This window comes from Balaenoptera acutorostrata, chromosome 13 (genome assembly GCF_949987535.1).
Source record: "Balaenoptera acutorostrata chromosome 13, mBalAcu1.1, whole genome shotgun sequence".
Lineage (NCBI taxonomy): Eukaryota > Metazoa > Chordata > Mammalia > Artiodactyla > Balaenopteridae > Balaenoptera > Balaenoptera acutorostrata.
Genome location: NC_080076.1, coordinates 59,618,824 through 59,642,143, shown reverse-complemented (window position 1 = coordinate 59,642,143; position 23,320 = coordinate 59,618,824). Strand labels below are relative to the sequence as shown.

Sequence of the window (23,320 nt, the reverse complement as noted above, 5' to 3'; positions counted from 1 at the left end):
TGCCGCAACTAGAGAAAGCCCTCGCACAGAAACGAAGACCCAACACAGCCAAAAATAAATAATAAATAAATTAAAAAAAAAAAATTCCAGCTTTCTGCTTACACTTAAAGTCAGGCATCTTCATAGGAGTTGGTATATTGGCTTATAAGGTTTGAACTTATTTGGCCAAAAAGCTTATTTGAATAAAAACAATCAGAATTGTCTCTGCCACTAGACACAAATGGTGTCTCAATTCCTTACTGTCAAGTTTTCAAAGATATTTTATAATGATCAACCCTGCATTCCACTGTTTTGTGCTTTGAGGAGTGACTAGTCCACCACTGCACCATCGAGGCCGCCTTGGTCTGATAATTTGGTCTAATTTTGAGCTGATGTTAGTTATCCCCGTGGCTGCCAGAATGGCCTCTGTGTGATGGGATGAGGTCTCCTTAGCGAGGACCAGCCAGCCTTGCAAGGCCTGACCTCTGCCTGGCTGGTCTCACCGCCTCCCATCACTGCCCACACAGCCCTCGTGTTCCAGCCGCCGCTGACCACATGCCCTCATGCAAGGACGTGCACGTGGATTTTCACACCTTTCTGCTTGTCCCTGATTGATCACCTCTGCCCAGAACGTTCTCCAGTCTTCTTTCTTTAAATACAACTCAAGAGGTGACAGGTGTGAAGTGGATTGAGTTGGGAATGAGGAGGAAGGTGGTGTCCTGATCCCCAGCATGAGCAGCTGGACAGATGGACACCTACTGACATGGAGAAGACGGAAGTGGAGCAGATGATGGGGGGCTGGGAGGGCGGGGGTGGGGGTCAATGCTTTGGATGGAGACGTGTTCAGTGTTAGGTGCCTCTGAAATACCCAGGGAAGCGAGGAGAGAGCAGTGGAGTTGTATCTGTGGATCTGAAGCTCAGAGAGGTCAGAGTGAGGAACCTGTATCTTGGATGTGCTGTTGTATTTGAAACCGAGTGAAGGAGCTCTGATTCTAAAGACCTGCAGAGTGGATATGTGGATTTTTTTTTTTTTGATGTCCTGCTAGCTGTCCTTAATGAGCTCTGTTCTCTGGGAAATGGAGCTGGGGAAGGAGGGGTTCTGTGATAACACTAAGTGGAGTCATTGTTACTTCGGCTGTATGTTCTATCCTGTAGCCCTTTCCCCTGGGGGATCACATAGTCACGTAGTAGCTATTATGGTTACACCGTAACTTTTTTGTAGATACTATAACTGGTTTATGTAGATACTTTGTGTGCACCTGTAGCCTTGGCAACCAGCCTCTTCCAGGCAGTGCCTGACAGCATCCTGGGGGGTGGGGGCCAGACTGCATGGTGGTTCTGAACATGGACTTGACCAGAGGTGTCAGGACAGCTAGCTGGGTTACAATGAACTTAAACATTTCGGGTTGACTAGTTACCGTGTGTGTGTGTGTGTGTGTGTGTGTGTGTGTAAACAGCTTATCTCCATCCTTGTATCTAGTGGGGTCTTGATATTGTTGGTTGATATGAGTCCCATGTATGATAAAGGTGACCCTTTGCCATGTCTGCTACACACATGTAACATCCCTGCAATCTAGCTTTGAGAAGGTGGGTGTGAAGAGCAAATGGAAGTGAGGCAGAAGGAGAAGGAACATCAGGAGTGTGTCAGAAACACAGAGAATTCAGAGACGGGAAGGGGGCGTCCCATGGATTTATTGCCTTATAGGGAGGTGACCTTAGTAAGATTTACTAGAATAATGGGGAATACTCTGAAGGGTGAGTGGGAGGGAGCGCGTGGTGACAGCACAGGGAGGAAATTCCTTCCAGAAGCATGGCTGTGAGGAAGAGGAGAGAAGTAGGGCAATCCTGGAGGGGTGGAGGTGGGGGTTGTAGGAGGGTAGAAGGCAAGGTCAAGAGCAGTCGTTTGGGGAGAGAGTGTGTGTGTGTGTGTGTGTGTGTGTGTGTGTGTGTGTGTGTGTGTGTTTAATGGATGATACTGGGGCTTTTTTCAATGCAGATAGAATCCAGTAGAGGGGTCAGGGGATACTACTGTCTTTTTACTTGCTTGATGTTGGTGGTTTTGGTGGATCAGGGGATGGTATCCAGGAGTCACAAATACTTAAGCTGAGTCTATAAAGGTCTACTAACCTCTCTTCTGTACATTTATGTTTGAAATACAAAAGGGGGGGAAAAAGCTTGTTTTTTAAAAAAAAATCGTCTGTTAGTCTTACAATCCTCTAGGCAGGTAACTGGTGTGAAGGGTTTTTCTTTATGAAGTACTTTGTTATTCTGTAGGCATCCTGTTTTATATGTAAAGGACAGAGATTTTTATGGAGCATTTTCCTGCACTAAAGTCCTAGGTCTGTGTCTTTTAATAGAATATCACTGAATTTTCTTATCTGCAAGAGAAGTAGGTACGTAAATTTGAATGCAGAAGCTAATTTAGCAGTCATTTTTTAGGAGATGTTAAATTTAGAGATGCCACTTCCAAAAGTGGAGAAGATGAGGATAAACTGACTTTTTTCTTGTGCAGAGTAAAAAATTAGAGCTGAAAAGGAACAAAGCCTGAAACGCATGCCAATGACCATTTTTTATAGGTGACATGAATTGGGAATTGGGAATGATTTCATTCACACCTGCACGATGCCGCCTTTTAAGCTGATTACCATTTCTTTTTTTTTAAATTTTTTTTATTTTGGCTGTGTTGGGTCTTCGTTTCTGTGCGAGGGCTTTCTCTCGTTGTGGCAAGCGGGGGCCATTCTTCATCACGGTGTGCGGGCCTCTCACTGTCGCGGCCTCTCTTTGTTGCGGAGCACAAGCTCCAGACGCGCAGGCTCAGTAATTGTGGCTCACGGGCCTAGTTGCTCCGCGGCATGTGGGATCCTCCCAGACCAGGGCTCGAACCCGTGTCCCCTGCATTGGCAGGCAGATTCTCAACCGCTGCGCCACCAGGGAAGCCCTGATTACCATTTCTTTTGGTAGTCATTTAATAAATACATCCCTGAGAAGAGGCATAATGAAATACAGTTTATGTTTCTTGGAAAGATAAAGGACTCCTCTCGCCATCATCCCAGTACACTTACTAAATGTCCTTACACCAGCTTTTAGGGTTTGAAGGTCTGGGATTCCAGACCTTTTTAAGCTGAAGCAAAACACAATTAACAAGGTAAGTTTAATATAAAGAAAGGGCACAGTTTAAGCCAAAGCTAAGCATAAGCATTTTGTATCACTTTCCGTTTGTGATCGCAGGTGATGGTGTTACTTCCAGTAACTGAAATGACTGACAGTTATAGGTAGTCCAGAGTGAATCTATCAGAAGAGAAGGGAACATTGGAAAATAGTCATCTGTAGTGAGTCGGAAAGGAAAATGTGCAATTTCAAGTGGCAAGGGTCATCCAAGAAAGCAAGGAATGAGTATCTTACAAAAAAAGAAAAAACCAAAACAATGTAAATATCATGAAAATCTTATTTTAAAAAATGTTTTGGCATTTGGGCATAAGATTGGAGGTGTACACTGTAGAATTATTAAAGTAATGAGTTAAAGTAAGGACTGTATTTAGATGCTGATGATTTTCATTGTGTGCCATTTCAAAATCAGTTTATTGCTTGCTTATATTGGCATGTGGGTAGGGAGGAAGATTATTAAAAAAAAAGTTTTGAAATTGAATTTACCGATTGAGGCTGTCGATACTGTTTACTCATATAGGTAAACCTACGCCCTTTCAGATATGTGGAATTAAATATTGATTCTAGTGAGATTCCAGAATTTAAAAGCCTTACATTTTTAAGGTTTCTTACTTTACTATCTCTCAACAGCAAGGGAAGTTTTATTTTATTACAATTACTCAAAAAAGCAGCAATGATTTTTACTCCTTGTATTATGCATAAAGTGCTGGGGGAAATGATATACCTAGGAAATATTTGACAAGGGCATAGGATTTTATTTGAGGTTCGAGGTTCTGTGATTTATGTGATGTGTGACAGGTAAGGTTTTATACGGTGTATTCATAGGTAGAAAATAACGGTAGGTTATTTTTACTGTTTAAGTAGTTGATAGGTGGTTCCTGGGCTATGTCCATTTTGCATTTTTATTCAGCTTTTGTAGAGCTGGCTCTGTGCCTTCGGGACGAGGCATGGAATTAAAGACAAAAGCCAGGTACTGAATGGTTTCATAGTGAAAGTCAAAACTGGGATTATTCCTTTACTGATTTTGCCCTTCTATTTCATATATAGTGAATCCTGGGGCTAATGTCATGTTTAGAAAGATTTTTATTTTAACACGTATTTAACCACATTTGCAAGTTTAGAGTGCACTGATGTGAGATGTATAGTACCACAACGACTTTTGTGTAAAAAGTCCTTAGGTTTAACAAGTAGTAAGGAAATTGGGAGAAGATGGTGAAAGAGGCAGCAGGTTTGTCAGCTTAACCAGAAAGAAGATCTCAAGTTTCCGGCCTTTCACTGCCCCCTGCACCACCCCCAGCCCGTGCCCTACCCCCACCTCACTTAGTCATCACTGATTTCTAGTCTGAACCCCTTGTTTTATGGAAGAGGAAGTGGGAGAGTAAAAAAAAAATTAGTCACCCAAGACCATACATGGCAACTTATTTGCTGCTGATTATTTTCTTGTATCTATAAAGATTATACATAGATTTTGAAGTGACTTTTTTAAAATTAATTTATTATTAATTTATTATTTATTTTTGGCTGTGTTGGGTCTTCGTTTCTGTGCAAGGGCTTTCTCTAATTGCAGCAAGCGGGGGCCACTCTTCATCGCGATGCGCAGGCCTCTCACTATCGCGGCCTCTCTTGTTGCGGAGCGCAGGCTCAGTAGTCGTGGCTCACGGGCCCAGTTGCTCCGCGGCATGTGGGATCTTCCCAGACCAGGGCTCGAACCCGTGTCCCCTGCATTGGCAGGCAGATTCTCAACCACTGCACCACCAGGGAAGCCCTAAAGTGACTTTTTAATTTTGAGATATGATTCTGGTTTTCTGCTTCTGTGACAGTTTTGACATCTAATTACTAAGTTATAGCCATTATCTGCTGAAACACAGATAATAACAACAGAGAACCCTAAGTAGGATATTCATAGAAGATAGAAAATATTGAAGGTATTCAAATTTCTTCAATAATATGATTTATATGCTAGAACTGTCCTGTCTAGGGAAAACTAAGCATCTTCTTAAAATATGCTTTTTCTAATCGTCATTTATGTTTTACTTTGTAAATTCATGACCTAGTGGCTTTTAGGTTACTCTTTTATAGAGATTCTCTAAACCACCTGAACATTTTCTTTTTTGTGTTTCTGGAAGACCTTTACAACTGCTGATAAAAGCATTAGACTGTGAACAGAACAATAGTGTCTTATTACCTTGAGAGATTTGATTTTGAAAGTTGTAACTGAGTTCCGTTTTCTATTTCTAAGGAGTAGAAATATCTACTCTTTACCCACCCACTTAAGAGAGATCTTACAGTGGTTAAAAACTATAAGGAAGAGAGATTACACTTTTAAATGCATAGTTATATAATAAATGGGTTTGATTTTATTTAGTCATTCATTAAATTATTATTGAAATACCCACTATGTTCTAGTTTTCAGATATAAACAAACATGATTTCCCCCCTTGAGTATATGGGAAGGAGGTTGAGAGATGGCTGAATAATAATCAAATTTGATGCATCATGGGAAGGAAGCAATAAGGCACCATTAGGATGACTGTGCAACAAGGGAAATCCTCTCTCAGCCAACAACTGAGGAATGAGGAGTCAGGCACTTGAAGAGCAGAGGAAAAAATGTTCTCGGCGAACAGAACAGCGTGTCTAGAAAACCCTGAAGCAGAACAAAGCCTTGATGCGGTTTACACGCTGGAAGGAGACCACGTGGCTGGATCACTGGTGGATGGCCGGATGGGCAGTGCCGCTGGGTGTCGATGGGGGGTTGAGGCCTCCGCTTAGCCTTGAAGGCCATGGGAATTAAGAGTCTTGATGTTAACTTCAAGCACATTGGGAAGTTATTAAAGGATTTTCTGCAGTGAGTGATGTGACTGGATTTATGTTTTATGAAGGTCAACAGAATAGAGGTGGATAGGAATCGAGGCAGTGAAAAGGGAGTTATTGAAGGAGTTCAGGGAAGAAATGATGGCTGGCCTAGTGGCTGGGGACCAATGCAAGATATGTTTTGGAAAGATATATATTTTAGTATACATTTATATATATATATATAATATATATATATTTGCAAAATTAAATATTTTGCAAAACTTTCTGTTGTATATTAATAAGGAAGACAAGGGAAAGGAAAATGTCAGGGGTGACTTCTGGAATTCTGGCGTGAAGGAATGGCATTGCCACTTACTGAGGTGGGGAAGATGAGGAGGGGAGAGAAATCAACAGGCGCCTGTGAGGTGTCAGTGAGGAGGGTCCAGTGCGCAGTTGGACACTAGGCTGAAAGCTCAGGACAGAGGTTTGGACCAGAGATGTGAATATGCGAGCCGTTGGCATGTAGGAAGTATTTAAAGCGCTGGGGAAAAAAATATAGAGAAGAGAAGAGGGCCTAGGAGTGAGTTTGCTGGGACATTCCCACATTTAGAGGTTGGATAAGGAGTAACCTGTAACAGTGAATAGAAAGGAGTCGCCAGAGAGATAGGAGGAAAGCAGGAGAGTGTGGGGTGTTCTGAATCATGTTGACAAGGCAAGTCTGATCACCTGAGTTGGGGCTGCTATGAGGTCAGATGAGACAAGGACAGGCAAGAGTGGATTATCCTCTGTAGTGGCCACAAGAACAACCCCGATGGAATCAGGCTGGAGTGGTGGCAGAGAAAGAGGAAATGAGGAAGTGAGACAGGGTCGACAAGATTTTTGAGAAGTTATGAGTAGAGAGCAGGGAAATATGGTAGTAGCTGCCAGAGGATGTGAGGTCAAGAGAAGACTACTTTGTTTTAGTAAGATGGGAGCCACTCAAGTCTGTGTTTGGGTAGAATTTTAATCTGTAGAATGTGTATTAGATTCGGTGTGGGCTGGTTTACTGAGGTGCAAACAAGACGGAAGGATTCTGCCTTGTGTGACCATCCAGAGCAGGTGGGCTGCCCTCCACGAGGTCATCCCAGGACCCCGGCTGAGGGGGGCGGCTCTGGCATCCTCCTCAACTTGGGGCTTCCATGATCAGGTCTGTAGTAGTGACATCAGTCAGTATTTTCCAGACAATGCAAAAGGGAAATCTAGGGCAAGTGGCTTTCTTTTTATGAAGATGACCTAAATATTGAATACATTTTCTCCATTGTCTCATGGGTCCAGACCTAATCACATGGCCCCAACTCATTGTGGTCTCCAACTGGGTGGAGGCATGCCAGCTGAAACTGAAAGTTTGCTTACTAAAAGAAAGATGGAAAAAATAGATTCTGGAGAGAGTCTTATTTCAGCCACAGACTCTGGGCTCCTTGAAGGTAGGTAGGGTGTAGGGGGTTACAACATATTTATCTGCCTCTAAACCAGGAGCAGTGCTTGACTTATATTTGGTACTCAATAAGTGTTGGGTGAGTTGAACTGATTATTAAAATTAATCCTCCCCCTCCTAAAAGGTAAAATTCAACTATAGGCTCTGAATTACACAATCACCACCTCTCCCTCCCCCTCCACTGTTTTTTCTGTAGACTTGATACTTTGCAGTATAAGCATAAAAATGCAAATATCATATTTGCCTTCAAGATTTGCTTGAAAATCTAAAATGTAAGAAAGAAAGAGAAAATGTTTTAGTTTTATGTAGATCCCTATCTGGCTTTGCATTTGGACTTGATACTTACATTTACATTGGGTAACTGAGCACATGCCAGGTTGACAGGTCTTTTATTCAACAGACAGAATAGCTGGTGATTGTAAAAAGTAACCTTAAACAGAAAGCACAGATACCACATTTAGTTTATAAGATAGATTGGTATTTGTAATGTTTCCCTCTTCAAATTATTAAGCATCTTCCAATGTGTATTGTGAAAATAGGAACTAACTGGTAGTTTTACTATGGAGTTTTATTTTTCATAAAAATTCTACTCATACTAACGGGTGTATCATTTGCTTAAAGTATTACACTAGCCCTTTGCTTATGGTATTTTTACCATAAAATTAGAATTAGGAAGGGAAATTATGTGATTATCTGAGATATTGATTTTTGAGATATTTACTACATAGCTAAGATGAGAAATTACTTAAAATGACATGGTGACCACTGGTATAGCAGCTCTCTTGCTGCTTAGAGCAAAAAATGGCTTTAATTATAGCAGCATGTCTATTAGTAGTAGGAAGAAGTAACAGCAAGAAATAGGTTCTTTAGATGTGATCATGTTCAATGCTCTCATTTGGCAGATGTGGAAACTGAGGCACAGAATACTTATGTCTTGACAAGTAAATTATAAGGAGATGGCAGTTATATTTTAGGGCATCCTTTTTAGGATGTAAGAGCAGATTATTCTATGTCAGGATCTGTTGTTTGAGTTCCTGATGGGATATGAGATGGACAAACTTCTTCAACACTCACGGGAAATAGGAGGGAACCAGGAAGAAGCCTTTGAGAGTGAACTTGTGATGAGCAGGAGAGGGGATGCTACCCGGCTTCCCTCCGCTGTGGCCAGGGCTGGTCCAGTGTGGGACAGGTTCCTCAACACCAAGGAAGCCGCTGATGTACTGTGGTTGCTCATTCAAAAGAGAATAACAGGGACTTCCCTGGTGGCGCAGTGGTTAAGAATCCGCCTGCCAATGCAGGGGACACGGGTTCAAGCCCTGGTCCGGGAAGATCCCACGTGCCACAGAGCAACTAAGCCCGTGCGCCACAACTACTGAGCCTGCACTCTAGAGCCCACGAGCCACAACTACTGAAGCCCACATGCCTAGAGCCCGTGCTCCGCAACAAGAGAAGCCACTGCAATGAGAAGCCCGCGCACCGCAATGAAGGATAGCCCCTGCTCGCTGCAAGTAGAGAAAGCCCGCACGCAGCAACAAACACCCAATGCGGCCAAAAATAAATAAATAAATTTATTTAAGAAGAAAAGGGAATAACAGTTACGGGAAAATCACAGAGGGGAAGGGCGTTTGTTCACAGAAGAATGGATGGATTCACGGGTGTGGAAGGGCAGAGCAGGGCCCCTGGGAAGGGGAAAGGGAATGAGACGGTGCATCCGCTTCCATTACTAGATCATCCTTGCCAGAGATTAAAATGTATCTCCAGCTGATTCAGAAAATTCATTTTTCTGAAATTAAACGTATCTAAGTTAGGTAATTATTATGACGGTAAAGTCGTTTCACGGTCGTCTGTGGCAAAAATCTAATAGGAATAAAGCCCGTGATGGTTCCAAATCAGCATTTACTACTAAATGTTCCTTTTGAGACGTCGACGGGCACCCGTCCTTGTGGTGAATTGGGCAAGGCTGTTGTTAGGTATGTGTGGTGGGATCGTGTTTTGGTTCTTAGCGTTTCTCCATCTTTCCTGTGCTGGTTCCCTTCAGCCGTTCACTGTAACCTCCTACCTTTTTTGCCTGCCTGGGGGAGGTCATGGGCACTGAGTGATGGGCCCTTCCCGCTTTCTGCTTGCAGAACAATCGACCATGACAACCGAATCGGGATCAGACTTGGAATCCAAGCCGGAGCAGGAGGCCGAGCCCCAGGAGGCGGCGGGACCAGAGGGTCACGCGGGAGCACAGCTCGGGGTGCAGCCAGGAGCCGAGCCGGGCACTGAGGAGCAGCCCCAGGCACTGGAGCAGTTCGAGGAGGCGGCAGCGCACAGCACACCCGTGAGGAAGGAGGTGAGCCTGGACCACCCCGCACTTGCGAACATCCCCCCCAAAACCCGCGAAAGAATGTTTGCTGAGCTTTTCCAGGCTCTGCTCTGACTTTGGCCTCTTAGCACTAGAGGGAACCACCAGGGGTCATCTGCTTGGCCCCTTCTGGTCCTGGGCAGATGGAAAGTTACGCTATTTTAAGGCTTTCAGTGAATGACATTCCACAGCCTTGCTTGGTGACGCCTTCCTTTGATGAAAGCATTTGAACTCACACTGAAATCTGGACTGCAGGTCAGTGGTTTTTGTCTGGGTTTAGGGGGAGGCTGGACACTGCACTGGCGGCTCTAATTATGCGCCCGGTTGTTTATTTAAGCCTTGGGTTCAGAGCTCTTGTGATTTTTCCCTGGGGCCACTCTGACCCTAAGGTTGCCAACTACTCATAGTGGGTGTTCGTGTCTCTTTCCCTCTCCCGTGGACATGTCTATTTTCAACTCTGTTACCTAAACATGTTTAAGTTGTCATGGATATGTGATTATTCCTTTTAAAAGCTTTCCTACAAAATATAAAGCACGATTTATACCTGGGCCTTGAATGAATCCATGTTTAAATTTCTTTGGCTTGAAACTTCAAACCTGGAATCAGCATGTTTTAGGGTCCCGACTCATGGGTTAAGGAAATCTGGGAGTCCCTACACATGGTTGACCTCTTACAGGTTGGAAGTATTTGTGTCAAGCCAGAAATTCTAGAAGATGTTAAGAGACATGAAACCGGCATGTCTTTGGAAAACACAACACATTGGTATAGCCTTAAACTACAATGTGTTTACAGCCTGATTATTTTATTTCTTTTCCCATGGTATTTAAGTTCCGCTTTTAAATAGTATAAAGAGTAATGTTTATTTTCATGCTCTGTAAATAGATGCTCTGTCTGATCTCAGACATTTTGTGCAGGGAGCTGGGGGTTATCTTTCAACTTGTCAAACAGAATCAAAGGAACAGATGTTGTCATCATGGTTTTCCTTTATCTTTTCTTTTTGTGGAGACGTGATGGTGGTAGTGTTTTGTTCGTTAATTTTCAAATCTTCAGAAATTTAAAATTACTAGACTGGATTTTTCTCTCTTCTTTCCTCTTAACTCTGAAATGAAATAAATGTGAAAGTGGGGGAAATTGGAGAGAAGGAAGAGTTTCCATACCCAGACACGACTAGACATGTGTATTTAATAAATGGATTGACATTCTGTAGTCAGACGTTTGAAACTAAAGAGGAGTGACTCGAAGGCACCGGAGGGAAAAGTGACTGGCGGCAGAGTCACGAGACTTTAGCCCTGCCTCCCCCCTGGTTATCTCAGTGGTCTCAGAACTCTTTCGAGTCCTCTGGACCTCAGCTTACTCATTTACAGAATGAAGAGATCAGAAAAGATAATTTTCTAAGATTCTTCCACTCTCAGATTCTCTGATTCATACCAGGTGCCCAGTTATGTTTGAGGTAGAATGAAGTGTGCTTTGGTATCTTGTGATGATTAAAGCCAAAGTGGGCTTTGGCTGGATCTGAATTCCAGTTGACTAGTTTGGTGACCTTGAGAAAGCTGCAACTGTCAATATGGTCTTACTCTCCAGCCCATGAACTTTAGCCACCAGGGTGGTGGTATATTCATGAGAGAGGAAATTTCGTGCTTATGTAAGGGGCCCAAACTGAGTTTCAGAACATATCTTTCTTTGGACTTTCAGAGTGTATTTGCAGACCATGGAAGCTGTGGTCTGGCCCTTTGGTTGAATATGCGTTGATGGTCATTTAATACATAGAAAAAGGGCAGAAAAAGAGTTGTTGGAGAGGAGTGCACAGGGAGACTGCCAAGGGGACTGACTCAGGGGAGGATTTTATTGTTCATAGGATGTCCTCTGCAGTTCTGAGTCTAGCTTGGACTGGACTGTTGTGATTTGAAAGCAGATTAAAGCTTTTGGACAGATTTGATCTGTTCTTATACTAGCTCATTACAGTGAAGGGGGAAGCAGACTTAAGGGATTACTTTGTAGTGAATTTCAGTGCTGCTGGCTTCACTGAATTGAGTTAGAGCTAAATCAAATATTTTAACAGTTGTAAAATTACTGAGAAGATTAATACTTGAAGCTATGTAGGCCTTACAATTTATAAGATACCTGGTATGCTTATGGGACAGTTATGGGTCATGGAATAAAGGAGGATCCAGTGAATGAAAGAAGCAGAATACATTAGGTTAAATCTTAGATGCTTTATTTGTTTGTTTGTTTGTTTGTTTTTTAAGAGCCTGGGCTTTATTTGTTTTTAAGTCTTATACTACCCAGTGCCTTTTTTTTTTTTTCCAATTGAAGTATAATTGATTTACAATGCTGTGTTAGTTTCAGGTGTACAGCAAAGTGATTCACTTATACATATATATACATATTCCTTTTCCGATTCTTTTCCATTATAGGTTACTATAGATAATATAGTTCCCGGTGCTATACAGTAGGTCCTTGTTTATCTGTTTTATATATAGTAGTGTATATTCGTTAATCCCAAATTCCTAATCTATCCCTCTACCACCCTTTCCCCTCCAGTAACCATAAGTCTTCTCACTGTGTCTGTGAAAGCCGATGCCTTTTTAAAAAGTCAGCAGCCCATTTTTGTACCCTCCTTTGCTTAGTGGAATCTCGATGGCATTTGCTAAGAATAAGAACTTAGCACTTCTAATGTAAATCCTTGAGTCAAACTGAAATAAGGCCCTATGGGTACATTTAAACTGCAAAAGTTATTTAGGTGTAACTGTTAGCATTATAAGTATTTGTATATGTATATCCATTCCTAATATCCTAATTCAGACATCCCTCATCCTTTAGGAAATAGGAAAGCCTGTTTCTAAAGTGTTCTGTTATTGCCTGAGCAATGTAATATTTATTTGCTGTCTTGCAATGAAAACTGTCCATTGTTTGCTCTTCACAGGTCACTGACAAGGACCTGGAGTTTGCCGCCGGACCTTCCAAACAGCCCGAATATCAGCAATTCGATGACGATAAACTTTCTCAGAAATCATCTAGCAGCAAACTATCTCGATCTCCATTAAAGATTGTCAAAAAGCCTAAAAGCATGCAGTGCAAAGTGATACTTCTGGATGGATCAGAATATACCTGCGATGTAGAGGTAAATGTATATTTTACAACTTTTTTTTGTCCCAGGTATTGAGAGCTAGGAAATATTGCTGTAAAGCATACAAGATGCCTCTTTGTTTATCCAGAACTCTGGAAAATTACTCAGACCCAGTTTCTAAACACAAAATTATTTCCGAAGTCTCTCACAGAGGATCAAATTACTGAAAATACTTATAAAGTCCCCAAAATGTTACAATCAAAAGAAAAATGTGGTCTTCTTAAAAAAAAAAAAAAAAAAGAAGAAGAAATCTCTAATACTTTCCATGGTAGGAAAAACATCTTGGAGGCCTTAAAAATCAAGTGTTCTTTAATATCCTGGCTATGTGCTAACATTGAAATGAATTTTACCTTTTCTGTTTGTATAACTTATGGCCAAGTTGTTAATTGGTAGAAACTTGTAGATTTCTGTATACAGGAGCGGTAGGATGATTTGAACTGTGAATGTCCTTTTCTTGCTTGGAGAATGGGTCGTTTTTAAAATGCACATGGTGGTGGGCACTGCAGCTCGAGTGTAAAGGGGTGTGCTCCTCTGTGTTTTTTTGTGAAGAAAACAAAAATTCTTCTGAGAGAAGGGGCAGGTGAATGACCTTTGTCAGAGATGTTTGGCCAGACCAAGTTAACAAGTGAGAGCGACACAGGCTGTTGAGAGTGGCGGCGTTGGATGGTTGTTGAGCTCCCGGGTATCACGGGGACACAGGCAGGGCGTGAACTCTGGCCGGAGAATCAGGTCAGCCCCGTCCACCACCTACCGCATCTTTTCCCCCCAGCTGGGAGGGAGCAGCTTGCTCTTTTTGCAAGTTGATTCCATTTCAGATTGAATATTTTCATTCAGAGAGCTACTCTCCCGCCTCCAGCCCCTTGCCCTTGGTCCTACGTGGGCACCGCACATCCCTCTGTGCCAGCCCCGCCCACCACATGCCTCCACTGGTCCCCTCCTTCTGCCCGGGGTGCTGAGAATCTGCTGGCTCCGCAGCCAGCGTACATCTGTGTGTGGTCATGCATTTCCGTTTCTCTTTTCTCAAGACACAGCCAGCAAGCTCACCTGATCCCCCATGGTCCACGTTCATTTGTCTCCTCTTTCTCTGCCTACAACCCCCGTTTCATTCCTTATAGTTTGCATAATGCACTCATGCACCAGTGCTTTTCTTGGAACAGAAGATTCAAATCCATTTCATGTTGATGACGTCATTTAGGGTGGGGGTGGGTTATCAAATTATTACAGATTGCAGGGACGTAGAAAAAAAGTTTTAGATAAACTCTTAGATCAAAAGAGATTAAGTCTACCATATATTAATTTAGAGAATTTTTGTTATCCTATAACCTGACAAATATTAGTGGGTTACTACAGGGAATAAAATATATGTTCTGAGGTTTGCAATGCACAGGTCCATTTCCTGCATTTCGCTGGCTCTGATTTTGGCTAATTTCTTAGCCCAAGGTGTTCGATTATTGATTTAGATGTTTATTCTGGAAATGAGAAGATCTGATAATACACTTTTACCTGGGTTTTACTATGAAGCTTAAAGCACTTCTGTAACCTTTAGCGAGGTTGCATTTTTCCAGTGTGGATCTGCCTTCCAGAAAACTTCATCGAAGTCAAGAGGAGCTTTTTTCCTTAACTTGGACGCGAGTCTTTCTACTGATTGTATTTATATAATGGGATATATAGGGTTCCCTGGCAGTCCTCTAGTCACGACTACCAGAGTTTTCTAAAGAACAGTCTAGAATAAAGTTGATAGTGTTTCCTGTAGGGAGAATAAGTGCCTCCGGGCTGACCCAGTGCACGTCATGCTGATCCTTTTGCTAAATTTATTTTATATCCCATGCTTCAAATCCATTCCAGCTAAGCTGTGTTTTTTAGTACAGCATTTTTGGTTTGTAATTAACTCTGAGTACCATTCAGTGTTACTTTTAATGTCACTGTGAAGATTGTGAGTGGCATGGCAATGTTGGTCAGCTATTTTCTTTTATAATAAGGTATTTTTATGAATTGGACAGATTCTTAAGAGTAACTTTTTTTCTGGGACACACAAATCCTTGTCAGCAGAATATTCTCAGTGTCACAACAGAAGAAGGTGTGGCCGCTACTGACATCCTGACAGCCATGGAGAAGATGGAGAAACATGGAGATGCTAAAGTGAAATGGGTTTGTGTGTCACCAACTAGCTGGATAAGAAAAATGGGTTGTGAATCGGTGACGTGGTTCTCAAGGTGGCAATGAGATGCTAGTTGAAAAAGCAGATTGAAAATGCTCGACTTCCCTGGTGGCGCAGTGGTTAAGAATCCCCTGGGTTCAAAATCCCTGGGCTGGGAAGATCCCACATGCCGCAGACCAACTAAGCCCGTGCGCCACAACTACTGAGCCTGCGCTCTAGAGCCCACGAGCCACAACTATTGAGCCTGTGTGCCACAACTACTGAAGCCCGCGCACCTAGAGCCCGTGCTCCTCAACCAGAGAAGCCACTGCAATGAGAAGCCCGCACACCGCAACGAAGAGTAGCCCCCGCTCGCTGCAACTAGAGAAAACCCGTGCACAGCAACGAAGACCCAACGCACCAAAAGAAACAAAACAAAACAAACAAAATGCCTCTGCTTTTAGATACAAACTATGAAAAGTAAAGCTTTGCTGGTGAGGTACACGGGGTCTAGCAGGTAAACAGAGGTTGAAAAACATTGTCCTAGAGAAGGTGGCCTTCAGCCTTTACTCTCCTCAAAACTGAGTTGTTATCTGAATCTTGGTTGAAGGCACAGCACACACACAAAAACAACTTTTTTAAGTGATAAGGGCTTTTAGAAGTAAGGAACAGCCCATGTGTCAGAATCCAGGTTTCTTAAATGGATGGTGCGGACACTAAAGCAAAGTAGCAAGATAACGTTTAGCAGGAGGGGAGGTAAAACTTCTCTCTGTTTTTAAAGATCAAGTGCAAAACAGAAATAGGTTTGGAGGAAGGGCCAGGGAGACTTAGTAACAGTTCCGGGTGAAACTCATCTTGGGTTTAAGGTGATTACAAACCCAGCAGGAACCAGCAGTGCAGTGTGGCTGTCAGGAATGTTCTCGAAATCCCAGGCTGCTTCCGGGGAGTGTAGTGTCTAGTTTGTGGAAGGGAGTGAGTCGTCCCCGTTCCCCTGCTGGGAGGTTCCATTTGTGTAATTCACACGTGATACACATGCTCCAGAGCCGCCAGACCTGGGGAGTGATTTCAAGGAACTTCTTAAATCTTCTGAACCTCATTTTCCTCACCAGGAAAATAGGGGTGAAATATAAGGCATTAATTGAGAAGATTAAAGCAGATAACTGATTTACACTCTCTGGGGTGTAGCAGATTCTTGATAAATGGTACCAGTTTAACAACGATAATAGCAGTGAACTCCAACTTAAGCATATTCAGTAGAGAATTACAGGATGGTGAGTAGTTTGAAACCTTCCCATGCAGAATGATTCGAGAAAGAATGTGTTGAAGATGGAAAAACGATTAGGAGGAGACAGGATAGCTACTTCCAGTTACTTGGAAGGGTTGTCATTGAATGTCATAACATTTTTTAACGTATAGGAAGTAAAACTTAGGAAGAAGTTACAGGAAGTCAGATTTTAAATAAGCAGAAAAAGAATGTTTTAAAGTGGTCATTGTCAACCTCGTGATGACGTGTGCTCTGCTGTTGGGATTCCAGCAGAAAGCACAGGTGCATGTCTGGTAACCAGCAGCTCCTGGGTGTAATCTCAGACCCAATGGCTTCTCGTGCCCCTTCCTGCTCTAAGATCACGGAGAGAAGAGGCACCAAGCTCTGAATGAAGAAGCAGGACGGCCTCCACGACCCTTGCCCCCAACACGTGCGGTTGTGAATTGTGAACAGGATGCAGGAGACAATAACAGGCATAAAATTTGTTGCATTGAATAAGGCATCAAAAAAGGCATTTTATTTTAGTGAACTCTCTATGCCTAGCTGTTATTCCCCTGTGGCTTATTTTATGCCTTCATTATAGTTCTCTTTTCTTTTGAAAGCACAAGGTAGCATTTCCCCTTGCCCAGCAGTGCTACAGCGGTAGAAAGCCAGGACCCTGAAAAGCAAGACACAAGAAGCAGTTGCCTTCTGAGAGCAGTGACTGGACACTGATTAAGTCTGCAATTCCCGCCCCCGGTGTTCTGATGGGAGGCCCTTACCGATTGTCCTGGAGTTCTCGAATTTCCCTCTAGCAATAGGCTTAGATCATTGTGGCATTCAGTGTTTTTCCATTTGAGAAATGTTTTTCTCAGTAATTTTTTTTCAAACTCTTGGTCTTGATTATCTAAAATATAAAAAGATCTTACGGGACTTTCCTGGTGGCACAGTGGTTAAGAATCCGCCTCCCAATGCAGGGGACACGGATTCAAGCCCTGGTCCAGGAAGATCCCACATGCCTCGGAGCAACTAAGCCCGTGCGCCAAAACTACTGAGCCTGCGCCCTAGAGCCCACGAGGCACAACTACTGAAACCCGCGTGCCACAACTACTGAAGCCCACGAGCCTAGAGCCCGTGCTCCGCAACAAGAGAAACCACCGCAATGAGAAGCCCACACACCACAACGAAGAGTAGCGCCTACTCGCCGCAGCTTAGAGAAAGCCCGCGCACGGCAATGAAGACCCAACGCAGCCAAAAATAAATAAAATTAATTAATTAATTAAAAAAAGAAAAAAGATCTTACTATGAGTAAAATACAAGAAAGGGCCTTACAATAAGTAATTTGATATACACGTTTGGGCAATGTTTGCAGGCTACCGGATTGTCACATACACCAGCATAATCGCTAATACTGCTGTTCCCTTCTTGTTATTTTTACTGGACCATTAGAAAATGCAGGCTACTTCCTATGGCCAGTTTGTCATCATCCTTGCTGTTTATTTCTTGAACATGAATTTTAAAAGAGAAGATTAACAAAAGTACCCCCTTCACAGCAGGGGAAGCAGTGCTTATCATGTTTATTTCACGTTTATTTCAGTCCCATTACTTCTGGGTTCCTGGACTCAATCTGCCTCTGATTAGAGTATGATGAACTTCCTGATGACCCTCCAGTTAGAAATGTTTCATTCGTATCTAGTCTGATATGGTTTTAGGAAAATAAGTCAGACAGGATTTGAAATTTGAGTCCATATTTCCTAATATAGGTGTGTGCTGCACATAGAAACATCTTAAGCCATTTTTGGGTGTACTTTGGTCTGTTCTCCACAAGAAACCTGACCAGTGGAGGAGGCTTGAGCATAACTGCAAAAGAGACGGAAGGTGGACCTTGCAGGTGTTTCTCACAAGGCTCCACCGTGTTTCTCTGTGTGCGGGGACCTGGGCTCTCTCTCCTGAGCCCCGCACGTTGCTGATTTAGTAGTGAGCGAGACTCAGTGCTTCTGAGCCCCAGGTAACCGCACACGGGCCTGGAACTCCAGGGGAAGTGCCAGTGACTCAGCACGCTGGAGAGACCCTTGCATCCAGATTGGGGCAAATCTAAAAGCTACTCAAGTGCAGCAGTAAAACCTTAAAAGCCTGTCCCACCCCCTCCCTCAGGTTTGGCTGTGTCCAGAGGCCTGCTGGTTGATGGGCTCCATGACTGAGTACCATTCAGATCCTGCCGGAATCGGAGAAACGGTGGTGTTCACTCCAACAAGCACTTTTGATACCACCCAGAGATGCTTCCAAGGGGCCAGAGAGGAGAAGGGAATTTATTGCACTCCGTCCCCTAAATGTGCTTTTGTCACCTTCTGACTGCTGGTCAGGAAGGGACTGTTTAAAAAATCTCTAAACGCTCTGTCTAGCGTTTCAAGTCATACTTCTGTTTCATATATTCCACTAACTGGGATTTGGTTAGAAAAACAAAATCAGTGTCTGAATTTTCCAGCGTCTCTAGGTTACATGATTAAAATGCCTTACGATCCCTTTAGAAGTTCTTGACTAGACAGCAAATAGAATTGCCGTAATCCAGAAAGTTGAATAGAACACCTATTGCCTTTCATGGATTATAAGAAATAGTAATTGTAAAAAATTAAAAATAAGAATTTTTATTGTTATTGCAAGTATTGTTCTTTCAATAACTACATAAGTCAGAGGTTTTGATTCTGTGTAATCATATAAATTACGATTTAACCTCTCAGTGGGTCTCTGCTCAACTGTATGTCTTTACTACATCAGACCATCTGCCACGTGCTGTAACCAAGTGGCCCAGTCCTGCAGCAGCAGCTTTCCTGCCTGAAGATCAGAGCCCCCGGGGACTCCTGACCATGGCAGGGCTTTAATTAACTCTGTTTCCTTGTGTGATGACTCTTTGGTGCAACCATAGGAACAGTTACACACGAGGATAGTAAACAGGCACCTGCTTATTTACCTGACATTGTCAATGTTCAGCCTTCCCAAGGTGTTCAGATGATGACCTCGTGAAGATTTTTTTTTTTTTAAAGTACAGCTTTTTTTTTTTTTTTTTTTTTTTAATTTATATATTTTTGGCTGTGTTGGGTCTTCGTTTCTGTGCAAGGGCCTTCTCCAGTTGCGGCAAGTGGAGGCCACCCTTCATCGCGGTGCGCGGGCCTCTCATTGTCGCAGCCTCTCTCGTTGCAGAGCACAGGCTCCAGACGTGCAGGCTCAGTAACTGTGGCTCACGGGCCCAGTTGCTCCGCGGCATGTGGGATCTTCCCAGACCAGGGCTCGAACCCGTGTCCCCTGCATTGGCAGGCAGATTCTCAACCACTGCGCCACCAGGGAAGCCCCCCTGTGAAGGTTTGATTAAGAAAAACAAACCCTTTTACTAAAATTGTTAAAACTTTTCTCCTGGTTTTCATTTTCAAAAAGTAACAGACTGATAATCCCTCATGAGTGCAGGCATGGTCTAGTAAACACCCTACATAGTACGAAGGTTAAAAACAAGTATATTTGTCGAGAAATAAAACTAGTAAAACCCTGGGGCATATCACCATACCGTGGGTTGTGTTTTGGAAGCTGAGTGAATTTGAACCTGAGTGCCTGTGCACACTGGGGTGATTGTTTATCAAAGGTAATAATCCCTGGGGAGTTCTTTTTGACTTCACTCTCAGTTGTCAAATGGAGCGAAGGCCCGAAGGGAGATTTGTTTTCCAGGTGTTACTATTCTGACATGCAGTGCCGAAACCCGAGGTTTGCTTTTTCACTCCGCTGTTCCCTTAACTCTTAACTTTCTCGTTGTATTTTCCAACTACTTTGTGTTGCTGATTTGATGAAATGAACTTCCGTGCTCTGCGTTCAGGCAGAGGGGCTTCGTAAGCAAAATGTGCATGCGTAGTTTTACCTGTTCCAGCGTGCAGTGTCTTATTTATCTTTGTCCTTCGTATAACATGGTGGTTGACTTTCACATAGTAGGTATTCATTACCTATTTGGTGAAGAAAGCAATCTTCCAGGTTTAAGAACAATCCAAGTTTTCTAGTTCTCACCACTGTGCGATTAAACTTTGAGGTTTTACTTGATATTTTTATATCTAGTTGACTTGCTTAAAATTTGCCTCCTTCAGCATCTTCTCCCTCTGAGCGTTTTCACATGTGCTCTAGAAAAAAATCTTTTCAATTCCTTACTCTGTTTGTGGCCTTAGGCGATGATAGATCAGCCACTGACACCTTCCCCTGGGCTCAGCGGAGGAGGGTCCTACTCTCTTGTGGCAGCTTCTCCAGAAATATGTCCCCTTAGCACACCTGGGTTCAGGCTTAACTTGAGGTTTGGGGAAAGAGCATATAAAAGACAGAATACCTGTTAGTGTATGGAAATGTAACAGATTTCTGTATATTAGTTTGGTGTCCAGCAACTTTACCAAATTCACTGATGAGCTTTAGTAGTTTTCTGGTGGCGTCTTTAGGATTTTCTGTCTGTAGCATCATGTCATCTGCACTCAGTGACAGTTTTATTTCTTCTTTTCCAATTTGGATTCCTTTTATTTCTTTTTTCTTCTCTCATTGATGTGGCTAGGACTTCCAAAACTATGTTGAATAAAAGTGGCAAGAGTAGGCATCCTTGTTTTGTTCCTGATCTTGGGGGGAAAAAAAAGAATACCTGTTACTCCAAGGGCCATTCTTAGGTGCGAAGGACCGAAACCCTGCTCCTGAGTTCCTCATCAGCCTCATCCTGCCTGGCACTGTTCTGCTTCACATGCCAGGCGCCAGCTCATGTCCACTCTAACTCAGCCTTAGCCCCAGAAGCAAGGGAAGTTCCTCCCTGCTTTAGTCCAAGGCATTTCTCATTGCCCAGCTTGGAGGATGGCAACCGATCCCTCATACAGCGACCACAGCCTCGCATTCACACAGGGCCAAGCCGGACAGGAGTCTCTGCCACCAGTGAGCTTCTTCAGCCTCCTTCCTAGTACTGGACCTTTATTACAGCTTCCAAAAATCGCTTAAGGTGTTATCTCCACCAGGCACCTCATTCAGATCTCTGTATTTTCTAGAGGACGTTGATCAATCTGTACGTGGCGGGCACCGAAATAGTTTTTAACAAGGGAGCGCATCATTCGAGTTTTAATTATGATTTGTCTCAATGAGCCTTCCTTTTTCTTGTTTACAACATTTCCAGTCCCTAGAACTAACATCACACCGTGTGCAAAAAGATGCCAAGGAGTTTTACTAATTTTGCAGAGGCTTTGATATAAAGTATTTCTTGAGGGCCTGTTACGTTCCAGGCACTGAAAACCAAGAGAGACAGAGACTTCAGGCTTAGATAGGGCATTGTCTTCCTCATAGGGTCCACAGTCTTAGATCTGGAAGGGACATTGGAGATAACTTTGTCTCCTACCTCATTTCACTGAAGAAGAAATAGGCCCAGAGCAGTTCATGGTGTGCCAGAGGACACACAGCCCAGAAGGGGCCGAGAAGGGCTAGAACCCAGATCTCCTACCCTCTGCTCCAGAACGCTCTTTACTGGGGGCATCAAAACATCCAAAGTCTGTAGCAGCAGACAGAACAAACCGAAATACAGTATTTACTGCCAGCATGGACTTGTGAAATAGTAGGACACAAAGAGAAACAGAAGGAGAAAGATCTGCTTTTCAAATTATTTAATAATGTATTTAAATATCTACTTTAGTTTTAGTTCTGTAAGCATTTGATATCAAATGGACCAGTTTTTCTAAATTTTGGGTTGAAACTTTCAAGTTCTGCTTTATGTTTTTATATTAGTTATCCATGTAGTTTGGGGGTAAGGAGAAGGAAGTGAGGCCACACTGGCCTTCCTCCTCTGTTCACTTTCTCTTCTCCTTTCCTTCTTAGCCCACTTCACCCCTACCTCCTTCTCTCTCCTCCCCTCCCCTCTGCTGGCAGCTGGAAGCAGACATGCTAAAGGGGCTCTCCTTTTAATAAATGGGGCAACTTGACTCTGGCCTGAAGTGGTGTAATTAGGCCTCCCCCCGGAAACAAAAGGGCCCTGAGGTGGTGAGCAGATCTTATCCAGGAGACAGATTGAGTCAATGGAAAGGATGTTACCTTCTCAAGACTTCTTAAACCTAATTTCTCAAAACGATTGCCAAGGCTTTGCTTTTGGCTGTACTATCATGAAATAAGATACTCTGTGAGATACATGCACCCTTATGTTCATAGCAGTGCTGTTTATAACAGCCAAAACATGGAAACAACAAGTGTCCATCCACAGATGAATGGATAAAGAAGATGTGGTATGTATATACAAAGGAATACTTACTCAGCCATAAAAAAAAAAAATGAAATGATGCCATTTGCAGCAACATGGATGGACCTAGAGATTATCATACTAAGTGAAGTAAGTCAGACAAAGACAAATATCATATAATATCATTTATTTGTGGAATCTAAAAAAAATGATACAAATGAACTTATTTACAAAGCAGAGAGAGAATCACAGACATAGAAAACAAACTTATGGTTACCAAAGTGGAAAGGGGGGAGGGATAAATTAGGAGTTTGGAATTAAAATATACACACTACTATATATAAAATAGATAACCAACAAGGACCTACTGTTTAGCACGGAGAACTATATTCAATATCTTGTAATAACCTATAACAGAAAAGAACCTGGAAAAGAATATATATGTTTATATATATATATATGTATGTGTGTATATATACACGTAACTGAATCACTTTGCTGTACACCAGAAACTAACAACACTGTAAATCAACTATCCTTCAATTAAAAAAAAAAAAAAGATACTCTATGAAGAGTAGAAAAACTCAAAACTTTGAGAAAACTTTGAGAAAAACTCAAAAACAATATTTTGAGTAAGAAGGGGAAAACAGCTGGGGAGGTATCATGCAGAAGCTCTTCAAAGTGGGGAAGGGAACAGAGTTCCAGGCTCGACTCCCCTCTCTGCCTTAACATAGAATGACTTGAAGCAAGTTGTACAGCTGTTACACCATCCTGCTCAAAGTGGAAAGGAAAGTCTGAACTGGGACCATAGTCTCCATGCCTTCTGGAGAGAAACAGT

General features: G+C 42.7%; 1 protein-coding gene across 16 annotated transcripts in view; it reads left to right on the top strand.

The window, feature by feature from the left end:
* Positions 1 to 23,320, top strand: part of EPB41L3 (erythrocyte membrane protein band 4.1 like 3) — a 226,594-nt gene that overhangs the window by 128,903 nt on the left and 74,371 nt on the right. For 15 of the 16 annotated variants that reach the window (XM_057526599.1, XM_057526594.1, XM_057526595.1 and 12 more), the window contains exons 2-3: positions 9,538 to 9,746; positions 12,682 to 12,879. In XM_057526599.1, coding sequence (XP_057382582.1) covers positions 9,549 to 9,746; positions 12,682 to 12,879 — 396 coding nt within the window. In that variant the 5' untranslated portion in view covers positions 9,538 to 9,548. The remainder of the gene's footprint in view (positions 1 to 9,537; positions 9,747 to 12,681; positions 12,880 to 23,320) is intronic. The other variant, XM_057526600.1, reaches the window with a different exon arrangement.